Consider the following 25,128-nt stretch of genomic DNA (forward strand, 5'->3'; position numbering starts at 1 on the left):
ATTGCCATAGACTAGTAACTGCTATGTGTATCCTGTTCCCCTGCTTTTTCAACTGAAGTGTTATTGTAATTGTCCTATCTCTTTATCACATGTGGATGTTTCAGGGATACTGGGGGCAGGGGACAGATAATGTTTCTTTACAGGTCTTTAAATTGAGAGATACTATACTTGAACTATACACATAGCACTCAGGCTCATCTGGGTCTCATTCAGTTGGCTGAGTCCTGACTTCAAGACAATATCACAGTGAGATACGACTTTGGGGGTGGGAGACTTGAGAGGAGTAAGTGTATTCTGCAGATAAGAAGCCCTACCACCCTATTACCCTGCTGGAAGTAAATGCAAGGTGCCAGGCAGAGTAAATGTGGAAAGAGAGTTTACTGAGCAGTGCCCATGCATCCCCCAGCTATTCCAAACTTCTCAGACCAGTTGCCAGATATATGAATGAAGAAGCCACCTTAGAAGTGGGTCTTCCAGCCCCGGCCATGCCAGCTGACACTGCATACACTAGAAACAAACCACTCAGCCAAGCTCTTCCCAGATCTGTGATCCACAGAGCTGTGAGAAAAATGCTTGTTTTATGCCCCTAGGTTTTTCAGTAATTTGTTATGCAGAAATAGGTAACTGGAACCTCTAACCAATATAGACACTGTATACGCGGAAAAGAAACAGTGGATTTAGAGGATATAGCTACCAAGGGCATATATGCTGCCAAGGGCACGTGTGTGTGCTTGTGTGTATGTGTGTATATTTATCAACAATTGACATAAGAAAGAAATAACTGTTGGAAATTCTGACATACCTCTGAGAAACTGATAGATTGAACAGAAAGAAGCAATTAGCAAATATCTCAACAGTACAATTAAGCTGTAGACTTAAGCTATTTAGACATATATAGAGCTCTTCATGTGACAAATAATTCACTTTTTGTTTTAACATGCACAGAATATTTACTGAATATTTACCAAAAATAAACCAGAGATAATATTTCAAAGGGAACCTCAGATTCCAAAGGATCAGTGTCATACACACTACGTCCTTTAGTCATAATGCATTAAATTATAAATTAAGTTTCTTAAAAGGATAGCTTAAATACATCTCACATGTTTGGAAAATTAAAACAAATTCCTAAATAACCCTTAGGTTGAAAAAGAAAATTAATGAATACTTAGATTTGAATGGCAGTGAATACACTACAAGTAAAAAAAAATTCTGGAACAAGGGTTAGAGAAATGACTGAACCTAGGGCTGGGGCAGGGAAAATGCAAGGTACACTTAAAGCATCATTTTCATAAAATAAGAACAAGGGCATGTCAAAAAGACACACAAGCCAACTTAAAAGAGTTCCCAATTGTGGAAGCTGGAGTAGTTTGAGCAATGAAATAAATAATGATAATATCGATTCAACCCCCAAAATAAATATCCGTAAGTCCATACTCAAATGAATAAATGATTAAGTTAATAAATGAGGAAGAAGACAGAACTCTTTGTTACAAAAGAATTCCAACTCATACATTTAGAAGGAATGAGGGAGGGGGCTTCCCTGGTGGCACAGTGGTTGAGAGTCCGCCTGCCGATGCAGGGGACACGGGTTCGTGCCCCGGTCCAGGAAGATCCCACATGCCGCGGAGTGGCTGGGCCCATGAGCCATGGCCGCTGAGCCTCGCGTCCGGAGCCTGTGCTCCGCAACGGGAGAGGCCACAACAGTGAGAGGCCCGTGTACCGCAAAAAAATAAATAAATAAAAAATAATTGTTACAGGCAAGACCTGCTGATAAATCCTAAAATTAGTGGGAAAAACATTAAGAAGAAACAGGATATTTGAATAAGCTCAAATCATCTCCCCCAAAACATTTATTCATTACTGTAGTGGTTTTAACATATGTCCAGAATTCTTTGATACTCCTCCCTCCAGGAAGAAGTGAATTCACCTTCCCTTGAGTGTGAGCTTAACTTAGTGATTCACTTAGAATAAAATACAGAAAGGGAAAAATAGTAACTAGAGTGGAGAAACCTGGCAAACACCCCACTAACCAAGTGACCAAGGTTAACATCACCAGTAATAAGACATATCGATACTATGTACTCTGTGGTATGATGCAACAAGAAGAGCATTCCCCCTCCATTGTATTCTTCTCAAAAGTCCATAACCTCAGTCTTATCATGAGAAAGCATCAGACAAATCCAAATAGAGGGATATTCAACAAAATATCTTAGCAGCACTCTTCAAAAGTGTCAACTGATAGTTGATAACATAAGAGAGTATTGTTTAAAGGCAAGGAAAGACTGAGAGACTGTCACAGATTGGAGGAGACTAAGGAAATATGAAGAACAAATGATATATTAGTTTGCTAGGGCTGCCATAACAAAGTACCCAGACTGGGTTGTTTAAACAACAGAAACGTATTTTCTCATAATTCTGGAATCTAAAAGTCCAAGGTCAAGGCGTCAGTAGGGTTGGTTTCTTCTGAGACCTCTCTCCTTGGCTTGTAGATGGCCATCTTCTTTCTGTGTCTTCACATGGTCTTCCCTTTGTGTGTTCCTGTGCCCTAATTTCTTCTTATGAAGACCCAAGTCATATTGGATTAGGGTCCATCTTAATGACCTTATTGTAACTTAATTACCTCTTTAAAGATACTGTCTCAAAATACTGTCACATTCTGAGGTACTGAGGGTTAGGACTTCCACATACGAATTTTGGGGAAACATAATTCAGCCCATAAGATATGGTATCCTATTTTGGGTCCTGGAAGAGAAACAGAGCATTAGTGGAAAAACTGAGGAAATCTGAATAAAATCTGTAGCTTAGTTAACAGTGTTGTACTAATATTAGTTTCTTAGTTTTAATTATTTTATGTAAGATGTTAATGTTTTAGGAAGCTGGGTGAAGGGTATATGGGAACTTTCTGTATTGTCTTTGCTAATCTTCTGAAAGTCTGAAAGTATTTCAAAATAGTTTAAAAATTTTTAGTTATAAAAAAACTAAATTTCTTTGGAAAGATAAATAAGGGAGACTCAAGAATTAAAGAGAAAATATGCAAATAAACAGGAAATAGGCAAATAAACAATACACAGAATGAATAGATACAAAGGAATGTTTTAAAAGCTATTATTATTTAAAAAACAATATATGGGGCTTCCCTGGTGGCGCAGTGGTTGAGAGTCCACCTGCCAGTGCAGGGGACGCGGGTTCGTGCCCCAGTCCAGGAGGATCCCGCGTGCCGCGGAGCGGCTGGGCCCGTGGGCCATGGCCGCTGAGCCTGCGCGTCCGGAGCCTGTGCTCCGCAACGGGAGAGGCCACAACAGTGAGAGGCCCGCGTACCGCAAAAAAACAAACAAACAAACAAACAAAAAATATATGATTAATTATTTTGTAACAAACTTTTAAAAACTAGAGGAAATGGAAAAAATGGATAAATTGATAGAAAATATACAATGCCAAATTTGCCACAAAGGGAATATAAAACTTTAATACAACCATAAGCATAGAGAGTTTTAAATCATTCACTTCCCAGAAAAGCTTCAGGCCTACGAACATGGTTTTGTATATGAATTCTACCAAGCTTTTAAGGAAAAGTTCTTTTATTTTTACAAGTTCTTAAAACCAATAAAACCCAAAATTATCCAATTTATTTTATATGATTTTGATTCCAAGCCACATGAGAACAATATAAAAAAAAAAAGTCCCATTTTAACTCTGCATATAGATCCAAGAATCCTAAAGGAAATCCTGGCTAAGCAAATATTAAAATATATTAAAATAATTATACATTATGATCCACTAGAGTATATCTCAAGAATAAAAGGATGTTTTAACATCAGAAAGTATATCAATGAAATTCACAGCAATAATAGAAGAAATTAGAAAAATTATATGATTGTTTTAATCAATGTAAAAAGGCATTTTACAAAGTTTCAACACCTAATTTTTTTTAATGGTATACTAGAAATTGAAGGATACTCTTAACTTGGTAAAACTTGCCTCTATCAACCCTATACTTAAAGGAAGAACTTTTTCTTTAAGATGTTCCCTTTAAGTCAAAAATGTTTACTATCACTGATGCCGTTTAACATAGTTACTGAAAGTCACAACTAATTCTGTAAGAAAAAATAAGAAATGAGATATAAAGATCAGAATAGAAGAGATTAAACTGTCATTATTTGTAGATGATATGACTGTTTAGCAATAAAATCAACAGACAAATATGAGAATAAGAAAGTTCAGCAGGATTGATGGATACCAGATCAATGTACAAAAATCAATAGCATTCTCTACACCAACAATCTCCAACAAAAGTTATAACTAAAAAGATGCCATTTAAAATAGCAACAGAACCCATAAATTCTCTAGAAGTTAACTTAATCAAGAATACACAAAACCTTTATGGAGAAATTTTGAAGCTCTACTGAAGGACAAAACAGATGATCTGAATAAATGGAGAGACATCACATGCTCTGAAAGGGAATAATTTACTGTATTAAAAATGTCAGTTCTCATCAAATGGAGCTATAAATTTAATGCAGAACCAATCAAAATTCTATATAGATTTTTTTTAGAAACTTGATAGCTTACTTTAAGTAGAAGAATAAAAGTCAGCTGTGAAAAGGGGAAAGAGGTAGGCTTTGCCTAAGCAAATATTGAGACATACTGCCCAACCACAGCAATGAAACATAATAGTATTGACCAGAAAACAGACATGGGAAACAGTGGAACAAAACAGAGAGCTCAGAGACATACACATGCATATAAGGCACTTATTTGTATGATAAAGGCTGATAATGTTGGGAACCTGGCTCACTAAATGGATAAAAATAATAACTGGATCCCTACCCAATACCATATACCAAGGTGAACTCCCAGTGTTAAAGACCTGACTGTGAAAGGTAAAACTTTAATGGTAGTAGTTGATTATAAGAGAATATTCTTGTGGCAAAGCATTGAAAGACTTCTTAAAATGAAACCCAAAAGCATAAACTGTAAGGCAAAATTTTGACTAAGTAAGTAGCATCAGAAATTTTTTAAAATTCCATTCAAGGGGAGATATTATGGGCAAAGTTACCTGAAAGATGACAGATTGGGTGATATTGCAGCATCTAAAATTGACAAGCAAATAATATCTAGAATACACCAGGATCTCTTGCAGCAAAACAGAAATATAGGAATCACAATAGGAAATGGGCAAAGGCTATAAACAAGCAGTTTACAGAAAAGTAAACCCAACAGGCTTACACGCACATGAAGAGATGCTTAAGCTAATAAGTAGTCAGAGAAATGCAAAGTAAAACAATAGTGAGATATCACTTTACATTCATTAAAATGACAAAAAATTAGAAAGCTGTATGATGCCAAGTGTTGGCAGGAAAGTGAGGCTATAGGAGCCCCTATGCCCTGCTGGTGGATATGTAGACTGATGCAGCCTGTCTAGAGAGCAATCTTGCAATATTTTGTAAAATGACATTTACCCCTCCTTGTGACCCAGAAATCCTGCAATTCAGTTTATCTTTCAAGGAAATTCTCATGCTGGTCCATAAAGGGGCATATAAGCTTACCACAGTGTCATTGTAATGGCAAGGAACTGAAGACAATCTGGGTGTCTATCCCTAGAACTGGACAATTTCTACATGCTATTTAGCAATAGAGTCCTAGGCATCAATAAGGAAATGGACTGGTTGTATACATAGCAGCAGGAAGAGATTCTTAAAACAGAATTGTATAAATAAAAAGTAAGCAGAATAATGAGAAATATAGCAATTATTTAACTGAAATGATTTGCACACAAATAGCACATGAACAGATGAGCACACTTCACAGGTTAGTTTCATAGTGGGGTGGGATCAAGGAAAAGAGACTTTATTTTTAAGGGACAAAGAGCGATTTCCTTTCTGTTTCCTTATAACTGTAGAAGACTGTAGATTCATGTTTCAATCATCTTTGGGTAACTTCCTCACTTGGGGCCTCTCATCCTCAGAAAACACTGCTCACAAAAACATCTCTATCATTTAGCTCAAACCCGTAACTACAAGAAGTACAGGAGAACCAAGAACACAGTCTGGTTCCCTCTAGATTATCTTGAAGAATTTGACAACAGTCTGTCTTAAAGCAAGAAAATGTTCTCCGACACTACTTTGCAGCTGCCATGTCCATAGAAGCTTGCCAAAGCTTTACATAGTGACAAATGTCTTCCTCTGTCTGGCTTCTTGTTCTTGGAAGGCATTTGGCAATCAGGTCACACCTTCCTTGGGAAGATCTATGTATTTTGTGTGGGGAAAATAACTCAAGTTTGATTTATAAAAAGAGAGAGAACCAATAAATATGAAGTAAGATCAATCAGAACATCAGTTCTCCATCCACAAGTATACAGTCTTTGGGGCTCTTGAAGGTGATCCTTTTTCAAAGTTAAGTGCAGCACATATCTTAAAAGTGCTAGGGTTTAAAGTTTGATAATAGATGATTGTCCCCCTGAAAAATATATTTTGAGTTTGCTGCTTTTGCAAAAGTAGCTGACTAATGTCTCATTTTATGGTTTTCTTTCACTGCAATAATTTTGAGCTACATTCTATTTCAATTTTAAATGAAGAGAGGACAGTTTATTTTATCAAACACATCCACAGTGTTCTTTATATCACCTCTTTGAATATGACCATTTCTAACTGGGGTGGAAAATCCCTTATCAGGGAACCCACTACAAAGAGATCACCTGTCTTGACTCATTTTATTCAAATAACACTTCTATAAAAGAGCAAGTACTTTTCTTGATTTATAGATGAGGAAAATAAGGTTCAGAAAAGTTATATAATATGTCCAAAGACATACTTTTTTTAGTTGCTAGGGGAGAAAAAATAAGAAGAAAGTATATTCTGTCAGAGAAAATAAATGTCTAATGTGGACACTAACCTGTCTTAAAATATAACGATTTCCTACCTTGAGTTTCCTGGTGATTTCATTAAACAAGTCAGTTATGCTTGGCTACAATAGCTAAGAGAAAATAATCTTTTTTGTTAGTAATTTTTTAAATCATTAAATTTCTTTTTTCTGTTGGTTCTTATTCATATAGCCCTTCAAGTCAAATTACCCATCTGATAATCTGCACAGTTTTTTATTCTAAATGACTTCTTTGTAGACCCTAATATTTTATACAAAAGGTACAAGTTAGCCGTTCATAGTAACTTTTCAGAGAAAGATATATAGCTTGTGCCAATGAATTCTGATTTAGAAATAATAACAGTAAGCAAGGCTATAAAGTAAATTTAAAATGTTCCCATTGGAATTTAAATTAAAGTACTTTGGTTAGATACCCAAGATTTGAACTAAATATAGGATGTACTTGTATGCTTAGAACCCTGTGTTTTAAGTTATCATTTATTGGGTACTCATTGTGTATCACACATTATGCTATACACCCTTAAAACACCCTCACTGAACTGTTATGTGACTGATATTATTCTCCCCAATTTATATTACAACTATATATGGTCAATATCATTCTCCTAAATAATAGTTGAGAAATTTGGGACACAAAGAAGTGAAATAGCATACCTAAGGATACACACCTAATAAGTAAAATAACTGAGTATGATGTCCATAACTTAGGTATAAGGGTAAGGAGACTGGTCAGAAGACCTAAGTTTGAGTTCTTGTTCAAGTTGGTGAGTTGAGCCTATGTTTCTCCACCTCGTCCCTCCACTTTAATGGCAGTAAATAAATACAAGAGGGAATGAGAAGAAGTAGTTGACCAGAGATGTGACATAATTCTCCAGGATCATACTGATGATAAGCCAGAGTGGTAGCAGCTAAGCCCAGGACATGCTCAGGAGAAGGCTGGAACAGAGGTGGAAACTATTCTTTAAGCAGAGTTTCCAGAAAGATTTTAAGCTCAAAGTCAACAGGTATCAAGAGTGGAAGTAGAAAATGAGGCAGACATCAAGGGGATGAATTGAAGGATTTCCTTCTAAACAGTTACACGAGTTGGCACATCCTCTCCTTGCATGCAGTGATGACATTTATTCCCAAGCTAAAAACCAAGATCTATTCTGTAAAGAGACTGAAAGAAATGTCTGGAAAGAACTAAAACTTCTAAATGGTTGTAGTTCTCCCAGAGTAAACGTCTAGGGTGAGCCAGAAACTGCCAGCTTCCTTCCCAGGCATCCTAAAATGAACGTTGAAAGCCTGACAGTCAAGGGGAGGTCTACTGAGGAACTAGGCCTACTCATCTGCCATAGGAATCCATGCCATCTAGCTATATATGTCTACCTAGCCCTTCAGTCATAAAATTGATGGCTAATAAGGATCATATTTGAGGTGAACTGGCAGCATAAAGGAGAAGAACTGGTATGAACAAGCAAAATAACTGAACCTGGGACAAACAGCAATAATTCAGGGAACAGAAGACAATTCAATAGATATTTTAATTAATATTCTCAAAGAGATTTAAGAAAATGAACATACCATTATGAAAAAGAAATAATCAGAGCAAGAAAGAGTTCATGGAAAGTAAAAGTGATTGCTAAATGAAAACTAATTACATTTTTCAAAAAGGTAGACAAAATAAAATCTTCTAGAAAGTAAAGTAAAAAGAAAAAGAGATGAAAAAGGAGAGAAGAGCTAAGAAATACAGGGATCAATCCAGAAAGTTGAATACCTAACTATAGGAGTTCCAGAAAGAGAAGATGCATAGCAGAACATAGTTTTAAGCCATCATAAAAGAAAATTACTGAGTGGAAAAGTCTAAAAGGGCCAACTAAGTGATGAGGTTGATGAATAAAAAGGATCACATCTAAGCACATCATCATGAACATTCAGAACCCCACGGAAAAAGAAAAGATCTTAAGAGTTTCCGTGAGGAGAAAAGATTACCTACAAAGGTATAATAAATCAGGTTAATATCAAATTTTTCACCAGCAACAATGAATGCTAAAAACAATATAACAATGTCTTTAAAATTCTGAGGGCAAAATGACTTTGAACCTATAATTGTATATACAGACAAACAATCAATCATGCATGAAGACAAAGACATTTTCAGACATGGGGAGACTTAGAAATTTTACCTTCCACAGATTCTTCCTGAAAAAGTATTTGAAATTGCATTTTAGGGGTGGGGAAAAAAAGAAGAATTCTTGAAATAAGAGGACCAGCACCCAACACACAGTTGGATCCAAAATTTCAATAATTTGAAAATATTTCTGTGATAGTTATTCTGCAGAAGACCTAAAGCAATTTGTACAAATTATGGGACTCCAAGAAGCATGCCTTCAACAAAAATGTAAATTTTCTTTAACAAACAATGATTGATTAAGAAGTTGGATGATCTCAGAAATAAGAAAACATAGGGTTTCTTTTTATTTCTTTAACGTGAAAAGAAAAGCAGTTGGCAGCTGCATGGAGGGAATAGGTGAAAAGTCTCCATGCAGACATGCACAAACTAAAGGTAACATGGTTTTGTGCAACTGATCTAAAAAAAAGGGAGAGATAATCCATTGGTCCTTGAAATTTGGAACATTCTAAAAATAGCATAGATTCAGATATTCAAATTTTATTATTTTTTTTTTGTGTGGTACGCGGGCCTCTCACTGTTGTGGCCTCTCCCGTTGCGGAGCACAGGCTCCGGACGCGCAGGCTCAGCAGCCATGGCTCACGGGCCCAGCCGCTCTGCGGCATGTGGGATCTTCCCGGACCGGGGCACGAACCCATGTCCCCTGCATCGGCAGGTGGACTCTCAACCACTGCGCCACCAGGGAAGCCCCAGATTTTAATTTTTAGAAGCAACTAATGGACAAAACACAGAAGTAGGTTTGGGGTTGTTTTTTTCTACTGCAGTGACAGACTGAAAATGTTACCATCCTGAATTACCTAAAAATATTGGAATAGGAGTAGGAGCGTAAAGAAAGAAAAGAATAGAAGATACTATTTAAAATTGATGGATATAAAAGTCAAGGTAACCAATAGAAAGATTTTAAATATAATTAATAAAACAATGGAGAGGGCCTCCCTGGTGGCGCAGTGGTTGAGAGTCCGCCTGCCGATGCAGGGGATACGGGTTCGTGCCCCGGTCTGGGAGGATCCCATATGCCGCGGAGCGGCTGGGCCCGTGAGCCATGGCCGCTGGGCCTGCACATCCGGAGCCTGTGCTCCGCAACGGGAGAGGCCACAAGAGTGAGAGGCCCACATACCGCAAAAAGAAAAAAAAAAAAAAAAAAAAAAAAAACAATGGAGAGAGTAGAGAAAGGAAAAGTGAAATACAAAGAAGCTAAGTTTCACATTTGTCGTATCAGAGAAGCTAATGGTGATGATTTTACTCCCCAAAATTCATAATCCCAGTTTTCCATTGATAATGCTCTTCATTAGAGATGTACTTCTGCCTATACTTCCTTTCCTATGGTACAAAGTCTGCTTCCTCCAAATTCATGTCCAAATGTTTGTGGTGTCCCTTCTGGCTTTTCCAGTCTCACTTCTGTATCTTGTGCCTCCCACTGGCAGTTTTTGAGGCAGCCCCTAACCTGACATCTTAGTCCTCACCATAAAAGACAACAGAGTGAGGCGGGAAACACCAAACGACAAGACCTGCCAGCCACAAGCTTGAGAGAGGTAGGAGACCCACTGCATTTCATCTCAGGCATGCTGGTGAGGGAGAAAAGTGCTTTGCCCCTGAGTTTGCCTGTTGTGCCTCTGCCTTTAGTCTCCTGCTGTCTGTGTTTGGAAAGGGTTTCACCGTACAGGTTTAAGCCAGGGAGCAAGAAAAGCACCCAGCTGATTTTTGCAAGAAATTCTAGATTTTCAGTCTCTACCTCCCTTACCACTCAACTCTTTCAGTGTATTCATTCACAGCCAAGAATGGAGCAGCTGTAAATAGCTTCTTTGACTGAAATCTCATCAGAGAAGCTGGAAAGCCCAAGCTCCCAGAGCTAAGGGAGGCACTGGGCAGGAAGGCCAAGACTGAAAGAAGGAGGAAAGAAAAATGGAAAGAAAACGAAAATACATCCACAATCTACATAGTACTACAGGGCTAGAAATTTGTAAAGCCCTTAACATGTTTCTGTATTTTAACCATTTACTGAGCACCTTCTACATCCCTTACTCTCATTTTCTATGTCCACCCCCTCTCACTACATTCCAGCAACATTGACTTTCTTTCTGCTCTTAGAGCATTTGAAGCTCATTCCTATCTCAAGGCCTTTGTTCTCGCTGTTCCCTATCTCAAGCATGATTCCTAAGCTTAAGCTTGTTTCATGGCTGTCTCCTCATCCTTCATTTCTTAACTCAGAGTCACATCTTCAGAGAGGTTTTCCTTAATCACCCTATTTACTGCAACACGCCTTACCTCTCAGCCATTCTTTACCACATTATCATATTTATTTTCTTATAGCATTTGTTTGTATCAAGAATTATATTTATCTTGCTTGTTTGTCATCTATGTCCCCCCACCCACCAAAAAACTCCACAGGAACAGGGATTTTTATCTGTCATTTGCACTATTAAATCCTCAGTACCCATACTCCTAGCCAGGCGCGTGTTATATACGTTATTTTTCTATTTTATTTTTATTTTTATTTTATTTATTTATTTTTTGGGGGGTACGCGGGCCTCTCACTGCTGTGGCCTCTCCCGTTGCGGAGCACAGGCTCCGGACGCGCAGGCTCAGCAGCCATGGCCCACGGGCCCAGCCGCTCCGCGGCATGTGGGATCTTCCCCGACCGGGGCACGAACCCATGTCCCCTGCATCGTCAGGCGGACTCTCAACCACTGCGCCACCAGGGAAGCCCACGTTATTTTTTTAAATAACACATTCCATACATTATGCTAAGCTCTTTACATGGGTAAGATTGTTTACTCTTTACAGTATACTCTATACTCTTTGCAGATAAAGAAATTGAGTCACAGAAGGAAATAACTTACCCAATATCACACAGTAAGTGAAAGTGGAAGCTCATAGATTCAAATCTAGGTTTATAATCCTAAAACCCTTCTTCTTAGACACTATTCCACACTTCCTGAAACATGCAAGGCACTTTCAAGAGGCAGTGAATATGGGAAATCATGAAATGTGGTCCTTGCATTTGAAGGACCTGTAGAACTGGTTGGGGAAATAGGATGTTTACATGAAGAGACAACTTGTAACAACAAGAGGCAGCTGCTCTCATGACAGTCTCTGTGATCCGCCTGCCTTCATAACCTGCTAGTCATTCTGCCTCTGCCAGTAGGGTCATGGCCGGCAGCCAAAGGTTTTGGACGACTACAGCTGAAGCTGCCAAGTATTTACAACTCTTAATTCTTCCTCTTAAAATCGTTTAAAAGGAATTTTATGTGTTTCAAGCTTATCAGATACTGTTTACTTTTTTCCCAGTTTGTGTTTAAGGACCAGCTTCTTCTGAATTATGAAGACTTTGGTTTTTATTTTGTTTTTTTGAAATTTACTTTATTTTTGGCTGCGTTGGGTCTTCGTTGCTGCGCACGGGCTTCCTCTAGTTGCGGCGAGCGGGTCTCCTCTTAGTTGCGGTGCGCGGGCTTCTCATTGCAGTGGCTTCTCTTGTTGTGGAGCACGGGCTCTAGGCGCGCTGGCTTCAGTAGCTGTGGCACACAGGCTCAGTAGTTGTGGCACACGGGCTTAGTTGCCCTGTGGCATGTGGGATCTTCCCGGACCAAGGCTTGAACCCGCGTCCCCTGCATTGGCAGATGGATTCTTAACCACTGCGCCACCAGGGAAGCCCCAAGACTTTGTTTTTGATACAGACTTCTGAAGCTGTCCCCACATGTCTCCTTCACAGGGTCTGGAAGGGCCTAGGAATGTACTATGAGGCTTTTCAGGTGATCCTGATACCCAGCCAAGTTTGGAATCAGTGAATAATGACCGTAAATTAACGTTCACTTGATGACTCAGGGTCTTTTTATCTGTGCCTGTTATTAAACTACAGGTTCACTGTAGCCAGTGCAAGTGATGATCACCACTTCCCTGGGTCTCAATTTCCTCATGTGTAAAAGTAAAAATAAGTTGGATTAAATGATCTCTAAAATCCTTTTTACTTCTAAAATTCTAATTCTTCAAAAAGGAGCTTTCCCAGGACGTTTACTAGAACATTGTTTCTTTCAAGAATGCCCCAGTTGTTATTGCTTCTTTCTCAAAAAAGTGGAAAGACAAATAGATTTCTAAATAACTTTCAGAGGGCTGTAATATGAGGGCCTTCCCACAAATCTAATTATTAAGTTAGTACCTGAAACAACTTTCTTAAGTGTGCCTTATCCAGAAAAATAGTAATCTTCATCTTTCTCTTCATGAGCTTTGGTCTCATCTCTTAACATTCACAACATCATCTCTCATTTCTCTGTAATCAACACAATATACAACAGCACGCTCCTCGTTTCTTGCCCCTGAAGCTCACATGTACTACATGTTTATGGATGGCACAGGAGGAAGCAGGCGTGCATCAGTTTGTGCTGTGATAATTTGTAAAGCCTAAACAGTCTTTTCCATCATGTAGCCATTGTTATTTTTTAAGGTTTCTTCTGACAGGATTCTAAACATTAGTAATGTTAAAAACTGTCTTTAAACATGTTAAAGCCTTAAATAATGTCTATATAATATGTCATTTTAATTATTTCTTCTAGGAAATTTCATTTATAATATGTTCAAATTATGAACAGCTTCTAGTTGAGTCAGTAAAGGTAAAGTGGCAAACAGAGCATTTTAGGGAATTCCCTGGTGGTCTAGTTGTTAGGATCCGAGCTTCCACTGCAGGGGGCCTGGGTTGGATCCCTGGTCAGGGAACGAAGATCCTGCAAGCCATGCAGCACAGCCAAAAAAAAAAAAAATCATTAAAAAAACCAGAGCATTTTAAGAATATATATTGTAAGGTATTAATATTCCTTTAATGGGATAAGCTCTGCACCAGCCTGTTTATAGCTTTGACTTCCTGAGATAAAGTTCTGAACCGCAAGCACAGTCAACCTATCTTTATAACGAGTAAATCTTCAGGAACTGGATTCCTCATTACTTGCTAGAAAAGAATAATTCAGTTTCATCAGAACTATGAAAGTGCTCAGTGGTAAACAGAGCTTCATGAAAAAGTAAAACACTATTCCATAGCATCATGATTGCTAACTGTTTTTCATCGTTTCATTCATCTCCATTTGTTCCCTGTCCACACTCCTCTCTACCTCCTACTTTTTCCCTCTCTCCTCTCTGTCCCCACAGAGGTTCACACACACACACACACACACACACACACACACACACACACACACGTTTTCTTTTCCAAATGCATCCTTTAATGGGAAATCTTAAATATGAGACATTTAACTATATAAGTAGCAAAGCCATGCTTAGCAACAAGTTCTGGAAATAATTTGGCCAGATGTTCTTTTTGAGCCTAATGACATCTAAATGTGAATTAATATTCCATCAATTCATCAAAATGTTCCAGTTCTCATTCATGTCAGATTCTATATATGCAGTGATCTTATGTTCCAAACAAACAAATAGAAATGTGATCTGACAAACTCACACACACACACTCACACACACACACACACAGATACATATAGAACTCTTGAAATAGGATAGCCACAGAATAGCATTTTTATATGTGTTCCCTCTACACCAGCTGCTTTCAACCAGAGACATTTTTACCCCTTAGGTGATACTTGGCAATATTTGTAGACATTTTTGATTGTCACACTGGGCAGGGAGGTTGCTACTGGCATCCTGTGGGTAGAGTCAGGGGTGCTGCTAAACATCTTACAGCGAAAAAGCCCCCACAGCAAAGGGTTATCTGGCCCCAAATGTCAATAATTCTGAGGCTGAGACACCCTGCTCTACACAGTGGTCTAAGGCATCAAATAAGGGGACAGCCAGACTCTTCATTCCATTCCCGGCAACTGACTAGAAAAGAAAGAGAAAAAACACATACCTCCACAATTCCATTTAAATCTCTTCAACCAAAACTAGTTACATGGCTATACCACAAAGCTGTTATTTCCGCCCTGAAACCTCTAAGCACTTTAGAAAGGAAAGACAGATCTAGTCCCTCTATTTTTAGTTTATAAGTGGTCTTGTATTCCCACTGTCCTATCCATCTCCCCACAGTGTGAGTGAAACGCTTTGCCAGATGGTGTAGGAAAGATTTTGATAATCCTTACCTCACCTATTCTGAAAATAAGTTTCTGCAGCTTCTGGCCCGATGTTTTGTGTATTTCACATATATTAAAAAGACAGTGTGGTTACATGTTTTAGTATAGCTTGTCTTGTTTAAAAAAATATTATGGGGGCTTCCCTGGTGGCGCAGTGGTTGAGAGTCCGCCTGCCGATGCAGGGGACGCGGGTTCGTGCCCCGGTCCGGGAAGATCCCACATGCCGTGGAGCGGCTGGGCCCGTGAGCCATGGCCGCTGAGCCTGCGCGTCCGGAGCCTGCGCGTCCGGAGCCTGTGCTCCGCAATGCGAGAGGCCACAACAGTGAGAGGCCCGCGTACCAAAAAAAAAAAAAAAAAAAAAAAAAAAATATTATGAAGACAAATAGCAATCTGATATACAGCAGTAAGGTCTAGGTTTTTTGTTTCCATATAGGCATATTTTGCTGCATATTGATAGCTTATAGATGATAGTAGAACTTTATAGTTGGAGAGACCCTGGAATTTAATTTCCCATTTTCTAATATCACACTTCATCAAATATCATTAATTGTAAGATATGCTATTACATTCTGTACCACTAAAAGAATGTACCACTAAAAGTATGCCAATTGGAAATGACATGCCCTCAATCATTAAGACACACCTTAGTTTGAGAGACATCAAAATGTGGAAAAGGTACATCTTAGAATTGATAAAATACATTATTTTGTACTACAATACCTTTTCCTTTTTCTGAGATAAAAGCCATGTGTCCTGTTATTCTATAAAAATCTTTCCACAATAATGTAATAAGGCGTACATGTTGGAAAACACATAAGTGGTGAGAAAACCAGGTTAAGAAAGTAAACCAACATCTTATGTAATTCTAAGTTCCCTTTTAGGTTATAAGTGCACTGGGTACTTTGCTAACTGGACAGGATTTTTTTTTAATCCTGTTTTGTCTTATTCTAAATGGGGGAAAGTTACAAGAGATATTATAATGAATAAAAATGAACTGGATTTCAATTAATTATAAGTATCAGTTAACTATAAAAGAGAAAGAGACTGCCTTCTTTAATAAAAAGGAAGGAAACAGTGTTTTTTGGAGAAAATGATCTTGGGGTCAGATCACATTTAAGCTAATCTCTGTTTTCTATAAATTCTACCTATAATGAAGGTAATAAAACTAGGTGACTCCTGTGATTGCTTTGAGGCACTATAATATCCTTTGTTGTAAAAGAGAAAGTCAGTCATGGTTCCTACACTAAGTTTGGTATTATAGAAAATGGGGCTGGGGGGGTGGGTACCTGAGAAAGACTTTTAGCCAAGAGCATTAATTTTTTCCTAAACTGAAGAAGTATTTTATAGAACAGCCTATCCACCTAAATCTTTTCATAGGTCAAATTTTAGGAAGAAAGACTTGTTAGATGAGTAAATGCCCAGCCAAAGTAGAAATTACACCAGAGAAGGTTTCTTGCTAAAACTTGAAAAACGAACAGTACTAAAAGACCAGCAAAACAAGCCAATGTACGTATGTGCCATAGCTGTGCTGGGCAAGAGCCTAATGGTGCTGTTGTCTGCAAAGTCTCCCAACACAGCCCCAAGACCGCTGAACTGCCTGTTTGCACATAGTGGCCGCCAAGCTGCCAAAGTTATCAAGATTCCAATGTACTGTTTCAGTGATTCTGTTTAAATAACCCTGTGAACATCAATCCAGAACTGAATAGAGAAAACAAACAAGGCCCTAATGCTTCTGTACCAACCAAGTACAAATAACACCAACAACATACTTCTTGGCATCCCAGTATATTACAATATAATCATAAAACACGGTGCATCTTGGAAAAACTTAGCCTTAAAACCCTGAACAGTGAACAACAAACTGCTGCTTTTATGAAGTTGAAAGTAAAATTTGACTTATCCAGCAATTGAGGCCATAAAATCAGTCTTGTGAGGCATGAGTTCTCTCCCCAGAGGGGAGGCCTAAACTCTTGTCATTTATTTAGCAGTCTTGAAATCCCATTTCAGCTTCCAAATGCATGTTCTAGAAGGTGGCAAGATAATGCTGTACCACTGCTACACCACACTAAATAGCCTCCTTTGAAGTATTAACACAACTGCAGAGGTAAGTCAGAGACAAGTTGTTTTTAAACAGTAAGTAGGAGCTTCAGGATGCCTAAACATTGATTACCTTGGGGGAAATTACACAAGTGTACTGAGGCCCTTGGTTTAGAAATCTGTGAAACAGTTTCTTGTTGACTTTAAGTAAATTTCAGGTGATCTTTCAAGATCTAGAAACTCAGATCATGCTTATTCTTATTTTGAAATGGAGTTCTCATTTCCCTTAGTATATATACTTAATTCAGTGTACACCAAGAGGGCTTTCTCTAAATATCTTATGAGTAAATGACCATGATAAAGTTAAACACTGAACATATATGAACATGATCTGCATTTAAGTGAGGATACATTAACTGGTTTCAGCATAACGGTCGAAACTTCACAAGCTAAAGTGACACATTTAATTATGTACATAATCATAGACTTTTAGATTATAAGGAACCCAACAGGTCACCTAGTCCAACCCCCTTTAATTTACAGATGAGGAAACAGGATTAGAAAGGCAACTGCTGCCCATGGGAACACCATAGTCAAGGATGTGGTGCAGGCTGGGGTCAACATCTCCTGTCTCCAAGGCCAGTATTTCTGCCATGATCCACTGTAATTACAAGCCTTCACAATAATAGGAATGAAACTAAGTCATTATATAAATGATAAATTACTACAAATCATGAGACTTTAATACAACTAAAAGTGTTCAGTATTTAGGAAGACAGAAGCTGTGACACAAAATATTTACTGAACTTCCTGTGTGATGACAGTTCTTCATTTAGTCTTTACAAAATCCCAAAGATACACTTTACTATTCACAGCTTAAAGATGAAATAATTGAGACTCAAAAGCCTCAATAGCAGAAGTCCATCGAAAAACCCTTTGATCTATTACCCAGGTAGACAACTCTGTCCTGTTCCTATAGGTAACCTCTTCACCACTACCAGTACCCACAAGAGAGACAGGATATGTTTGGCCTAGAGCAAGATGGTCATTTCTCTAATGCTATGTAAATTGCCATCTGCAGAGATCTATACCAGAATCTCTGATGGAGGTGTGTGGGCACATGTTTGTGAAGGAGAGAGAAGTAACCCCTCAGGAGTCAGTGACTCAGTGACACCAATGTTAATTATGTAAGTTTCTAAAAAGGCGTTTCCACACTATTGTGGAAAAATGCAGGTCTGACATTCATTTGGTGTTCTCTTCTTCTGCACGTTACTCCCCCATCAATATCATTTCCACAAGGTACTGCATTTATGTGTATCAGCCCTGTTTCCAAAGCCTCCTTGTTGCCCGTTGGATAGGTTGCTTAAGAACTCATAGAACAAAGAGTTATAAAGGTATATGGATATCGCCAAGTCTCTTTCCACGTTTTAATTGTGCAGAAACGGATTTTCAGACAGGTAATACAGCCAGTCAGAGACAAAACTGGGACTTAGGGCAAAGTTCTGACTCAAGTCTAATACTCTTCTCTCTATACAACATACTTGATTATATGATTGGCCAAAAAAACAAGTGACTGTCACTTATTTGGCCAAATATATTAATTATTTCAAGCCAATACCATGTTACATTTTTAATAACAAGGTGAAAACAAAATTGGTAATTAAGAGATAGCAGCATAGGGTAGTAGAAAGACAATACAAGCCTCATAGCTAGATAGATCTAAATTTAATTCACGCTCCCTAATTTACTAGCTGTGTTGCCCTGGGCAAGTTGCTCAACTTTCCTGAAGTTGTAACTACCTGAGAATACTAAGAATTAAATGCAGTGGGATATTTATAAAACACCTGACACATAGTAGATGCTCAATATATATTGGTTCCCATTCATTCTAACCCACCACAAAAGAGCTGTGCCACTCTAGCAAATTCCTTTAGCCCTTTGGGTCTCAGTTTCCTCCACTGTACAATGAGAAGAGGAAAGAAACCAAATGAATTCCAAAATCCCTTACGGCTCATCAAGTAAGAATTCCCAAAGGTTCCTTTACCTTAATTTAAATTCAACAAACACTTAGGTACCTTATATTCATCCTAGGCACTAACAGTTCCAACCACCACCAGGAATGTGTCTATGATTTCATTAGAATGGGCTCAAACTCCATAGTGCTTTAAGTTCCACACAGAAAAATTAGTATACAAAAGCAAAGGACTTAACTTTGAAGAAAACTCTGCAAGAACATCACAAACCTAATATGATACATAAAAATAATTTAGGGTATACCTTAAATTGTTAGTCTCTTTTTTTCGCTGGGATAGAAGATGAGAACTTAAGTGTTTATACAATAGGTCTATAACAAGACTCAGGAGCCATTTAGGTAAAGCACTAATGCCATTTTGGGGGGAAAAAAAGAGCAATAAACTTCTCTTCACATGTGAGTCATACTAGGCCTTAAAATTTAAGAAACCTGTGTCATTCTGAAGCAGAGGGGAATAAAATTTATTCTGAGAGGTGTTTTACAGTGATAAGCATTAATATAAGAAGGTAGTTGACCATGTTTTCCACATTACTTTTGAATTTCATATTTCAGATTTGCATTCTCTAAAAATAAAATATAATTTAAATCTTGAACCTTGTAAGTAAGACCTGGGGAAATATCAGCTAAAATAGTGACTGAAGTTAAATGAAAATCTTAACTACAAAGTTTATCCTCCTCCTCTCTTCCATGAGGAAATCATTAGCAAATTTTTTTTATTACAGATAAGGCTTTTTGCAAATAATACTCTATAGATTCAAAATAGATTTAAAATCATGATTAGAGCCTAGTCATGGTTTCTCAGAAATTCATTTGGGGTTTACCCTGTTACCATACCTGTACAATATTATTCACTTATGTTATAAAATTTTAGAATACACATCTTAGGTGATAAAACATCAACAACATCAAAAACATTTGCCTTTTATGAGTATGAAGAGACAGAAAAGGCCCATTGAAATTTATATATATATATGGCATAGTGTGAACCAGAGGCAGAAGGCCTGGATCCTATTTCTGCTGTTGTTAAAAGCTCAATATGTGATTCTTGGACAAGTCACTTCACCTTTCTTATCTGTTTCTTTATGAAACAGGAAGAACCACCTGATCTAAGATTTCTTCCAGTTCCTATAATTAACATCTGTGCAAATCCTCAGTACAGTACTCGAGGAGCATGGGACATGGGGCAGAAGTACTTACAGGAGAGCACTTATTCTGCTCTTCATGCGTGCTGCTAGGAGGAGCCAGATTCTGTAGGGAGCCAGACACTAAATGGCCTGGCTTCGTGCCTTGGCTAAAGAACACCACCGATGACTATGAAGGCACTTAAAGAGACTCAGCCAGAGGAAACAATCTATTTTCTGAACATAGTCCAAAAATTAGATAGGGTCGTGTGAGCCTACACAACATGACCCCTGGTGTCTCAGCCTTTTATCTTGGCCCGCGGAAGGCCTGAGTTCATTTAGGTGACCTATGTTTTCTGAGCCTTATGGGAAATACTTCTGAAAATAAATGGTTCTCACGCCCAGTCTCACATCTGACCCTTGAAAATACATATATTTTTATGCAGCAGCTGCAATACATGCAGCACTCCTAGGACACCTTCATGAGACAGAGTTTAGCATAGTGGTTAAAAGTGTGAACCGAGCTCAAATCCCGACTCTACTGCTTAACTGCTGCGTGATCTTAGGAAAGAAGCTTAATCTCTCTGTGCTTCAGGTTCCTTTTCTGTAAAACAGGGAAACTAATAAAACCTAACTCAGGTTTGTTGTGAGGATTAATCAAGATAATACATGCAAAGCAGTTAGCACAGAGCCTAACAAAGTATCAATATACGTTAGTAAGGTGGATGAATGGATAGATCAATCTATCGATTGATCGATCGATCTTTCAGTCCTGGGACTTGGGACTCCCTGAAAAGGCTTATGTGAAGGCCAAAAGCAATTTTCTAGCAGTGAATGGCATCTGCAGATCTTTTCTGAGCAAATAATATAGCAAAGACTCAAAGCTGGGCTCAGCTTTTACTAATAGGATCCTGCAGAAATCAGGAGGAAATAAGATTATCCTTAAAGTAGGAAAGAGTTACACGCTGGTTTAAGACAAGATCCTTTAAAGAGATAGACACACACAAAAAACATTTAATATGGTCATACAGAATTAGAGAAAGGAGGTTACTTTTCATTTATACCTTCTCAAGTGTTGCCAGCATTAAAAGCCACAGAATTTTATAACTGGATGGCTCCCTAGAGACCATCTAGTTCAACTCCCTTACTTGATAGGTAAGTTGTTGAGGCCCAGAGAGATTAAGCGACTTTCTTGAGGTCATTCAGCAGTAAATAACAGTGCCAAGACAAACAAGCTTTCTGACTCCTCCCATTTGCCCACCCAGTACTCCCCCTGGTAACTTTCACCAGGTCATCATCCTGTCCTTGTACCAAAAGGGCATTAAAACACACACAGGTTTCTCACTTTTGCCCAGTTTCCCAAAAAGTACAGAAGCAACCTCAACCCCCAAGACCTTCTTCCCATTGGGAATTGGGGAGGATACCGTCTGTGGCCTTCTCCCAGGCCCTCTTTGGAGTTTCTACTCTTTCCTTTCTGTTCCTCATGTTCACTCAACAGGGCTACTTCTAAAAGTCCCTCACCCCAAAACTCAGGCAGGTCCCAGGGCACAAGTTACCACCTGCTAATCTGCAAATTCTCATCTTCCCACAAATGCTATACCTTGAGGCAGGAGATACAGAACTATTACTAAATTTTCTCTGAGCTCCTTGAGTGAATTCAGTGAGAACTGATCCCTCCCTCCCTCCCTAGGATAACTCAACCAGGTTCATTTATAAAGTGTGTGTGTGTGAAGGGCCAGAGAACACTTAGGTGTGCCTAACACAGAAGACAGGAGAAAGAGGGGACCAAGGAATGGGAGATGGGTGGAGGGAAGGAGGGAGACAAGTAGAAGGAGCACACCTATCCAACTGCAAAGTGTGGATCCTAGAGACAGCTGTGCTGCTGGGACTGACTCACTGCTGAAGGGACAGGACTGCCCAGGGCATTGCAGCGTTTTCCTTATGCGCTCTGGTAACTGACTAACGACAGACTGGCGCCTCAAACTACACACGTAGGAGGAAGTAGGTAGAGGCTCTCCCGAAGTAGCGGAAATAACGAACTCGTCTTCCCACTCCCTTTTCTACTCTTGTGAGTTGCTCGCCACTCTGTGCCTGGCTGGCATGCCCTGAGCTTGCCAGGGTGCAGTGCATCACCCCTGACCGGGAACTCCCCTCCCTGCTCTCCCGAGGGTTAGAGAGAAACACAGGGCATCTGTCAGCTCTACCAAGAGCTCCCGTTCCTTGCCCCTTGCAGGGGAACTGATTTGAGAGAAAAGCTTTTGCTGAGTGTCTGAAGCTGACAAATGCGGGGCACTTCTTGTCCCTAAGCACTTGCGGCTGCGTGGGGTGTCCCTCAGCCTGGGTCTCTGCTTTGAAGGTGGGAGGCCTAAATGTCACAGCCACAGTGTTCCTTCGCCACACGCGCACCTACCCATGAAACCGGAAGGAAGGCTTTGCTTTTATCTTTTTCCCCTCCCTACCTGAATTCCGGGACCAGGTTAGGCTGCAACCCGTAGAAAGCAGCGGAGAGAGTGACCAACCACCCGGGCTTGTAACTGCCGTTCTCGCACTCCAGATAAGGCGGAGACCACTTGACGTGGCTCTTGTCCCCGCTAAGACCGTCCCTGCGCCGCCAGCTGTGGCCCAGGCCCCGGGGCCCCTGATTGGAGCCGCGGCGGTGCAAGTGAGTCCTCCACTTGCGCCGGAGGCCGTGGAACCACTCGGTCTCCAGCGTGGCGTTGGCCAGGTGGTGTGCTGAGGAGGACAGGTCCTGGAGCAGGATGCGACTCTCCTCGCGCGTTGCCTGGAGGAAGACCTGCGGGGCTGGGGCGGACAGCGACTCGGTGCTGAAGGTGATGGCCGCCCGGGAGATGCTGGGCTCACCCTCCAGGAGGCTCCGCACCAGTGCCCGGTACCACTCCAGGTCGTCCTGCGAGTTCTGCTCCCGCGACTTATTGCTCTGCAGCATCATGTTGAGGAAGTTGGTGGCGTGTGTCAGCGTGTCCAGCGCCCCGTGCAAGGAGGGGTGGGAGCTGGCTAGGGCAGGCGACTTCCCCGGCAGGCCCGCCAGCTCGTAGCGGCTGGAGCAGTTGGCTCGCTTCAGCTGGTGGGAGTCCCCGGTGTAGAGGTAAGAGGCCACGTCCATGGGCACCTCCTCGGCGATTTTCTGCGCCAAGATGGTGCCGTCGGTGGAGCGGCTCCAGGGAGCCGAGGGGTCCGGGGCAGAGGCTCGAGCCGGCTGCTGGGCGTGCTGCTTCGCCCTCAGGGTCTTCTCTCGAGGGGAATCCGTCCGACTTGGAGGGTCGCGGCTGGCGCCGACAGCTCCCAATCCCAGGTGAACGAGCAGGAGGCAGCAGAATAAGGGATAAGCCATGGCTCCCATCTGCCTCGCAGCCAGGAGAGGAGGTAACGGAGAGAGTCACTTTTTAAATTTTGGTCGTCAGTCTATCAGCAGTAGGACTTTCACTAGGAGTCTTCCCCCTGTTCAGCTGGCACCTAGTCCAAAAGGACTTTAAATTCGGGATCTTCTGGAATACGCGCGACTGACTGAGCTACCGTCGCAGGAGATCAGATCACCTGTGGCAACGCCGGCTGCGCCCGCTCCACCATGGGTCGGCTCGGGATTGCGCACCTCGCAGCTTGGAGCCCGGCAGCTTGCATCCCCTCTCGCCGCCGGCAGCTATGGTTGGCCTGCTTACGTCTTTCTGCTTAGCAGCTTCCACCGCCGCTCTCATTGAGGTGTGTTCAGGAGCTGCTGCTGCTGCTGCTGCTGCCGCCGCCGTGGCCGCCAAAGACGCTGCTCCATCGTCTCGCCCGTGGCAGGTCGTTCCCGCCTCCCGGCTCAGGCTCCTCCTCGTCCGCTTCGCCCCGAGGCGCGGAGCGCGCGCGCCCAGACCCGCACCGCGAGCGCAGCAGCTAGGGTTTCTTTTAAGGCGTTTGTCTTTCCGGAACCACGAGGGCTAGGCAGCTGGTTAATTGGAGTCTTTAAGTTTGGCCACAAACCACACTCCTGCCTCTCCCTGCTCTCAGGAGGAAAGCCGGTTTAAAGAGGCAGCTTGGCCGCAACCAAACCCTTGTAGGGCGGCTTCAAGTCGTCTTGTGCCCTGTTTGGCCGGCTCCTTTGTCAATCAGCCGACTGCCGTTTGTTGGGCTGGTGCGGGAGCTGTCCAGTGCTGAACCCGAGGCGCAGGAGGAGGCGGTGGTGCGGGATGCAGCTTCGCTGAGTCCTTTCACCCGCTCGCGTTCCTTGATGACTCGGGAACCTGAGGGGGTGAGAGGTGGGGTGGGCGGAGTGAAGGGAGAAGCAGAGGTGTGGTGGCTCAGAGCGAAGGAAACTTGGACGTACCGAGGAGGAGGGTGTTGGCATCTTGCATGCTTAGTTAAATCAGCCTTTCCTTTTGCCTGGAAAAGAGGGGGAAAGTAGTTTTCATTTGTGGCTTAAATCGGAGGGAAGGGACGTAGGATGGAGACGTGTCCTCCCGAGCATCTGCTCATTTTAGGCAAATTATCAAATCTTCCTCCTTGTTGTCGGTTAAAGAAATGATTAAACCCTACTTGCCGAGGTCTTAGCTATAAGGGAGTAATGGAGACATCTACTGGCTGAACTTTAAGGGGAAAATGCCATATTAAAGGAACCTCTCTGCTTGAAAGGGAAGGGGAACCTGTGGAAGTGTAAGCAAGTGAATATGTGGAAGGGAGAGAATATGTGCCGGGGCAGGACTCGGACTGTGAGAGAATGAGAATGAGTCTGTTGAGCGAGAAGGGAAGCCATTCTGACTGGGAGTTCCTAGAATTAATGGATGTAAGAACTAAGACATCTGGTTAACTATAGGTTGGGAT

General features: G+C 40.9%; 1 protein-coding gene across 1 annotated transcript in view; it reads right to left on the minus strand.

Moving 5' to 3' along the window:
• The window catches only part of GPR158 (G protein-coupled receptor 158), a gene marked incomplete at both ends in the record, with an annotated part of 306,367 nt that extends 282,696 nt beyond the window's left edge, over positions 1-23,671 (minus strand). Inside the window, one exon of the mRNA XM_081228989.1 lies at positions 22,770-23,671. Coding sequence (XP_081085115.1) covers positions 22,770-23,671 — 902 coding nt within the window. The remainder of the gene's footprint in view (positions 1-22,769) is intronic.
• Between the last annotated feature and the right edge of the window lie 1,457 nt (positions 23,672-25,128).

The sequence above is a fragment of the Mesoplodon bidens genome, assembly GCF_964165515.1.
Source record: "Mesoplodon bidens genome assembly, chromosome: 3".
Classification (NCBI taxonomy): Eukaryota; Metazoa; Chordata; class Mammalia; order Artiodactyla; family Ziphiidae; genus Mesoplodon; species Mesoplodon bidens.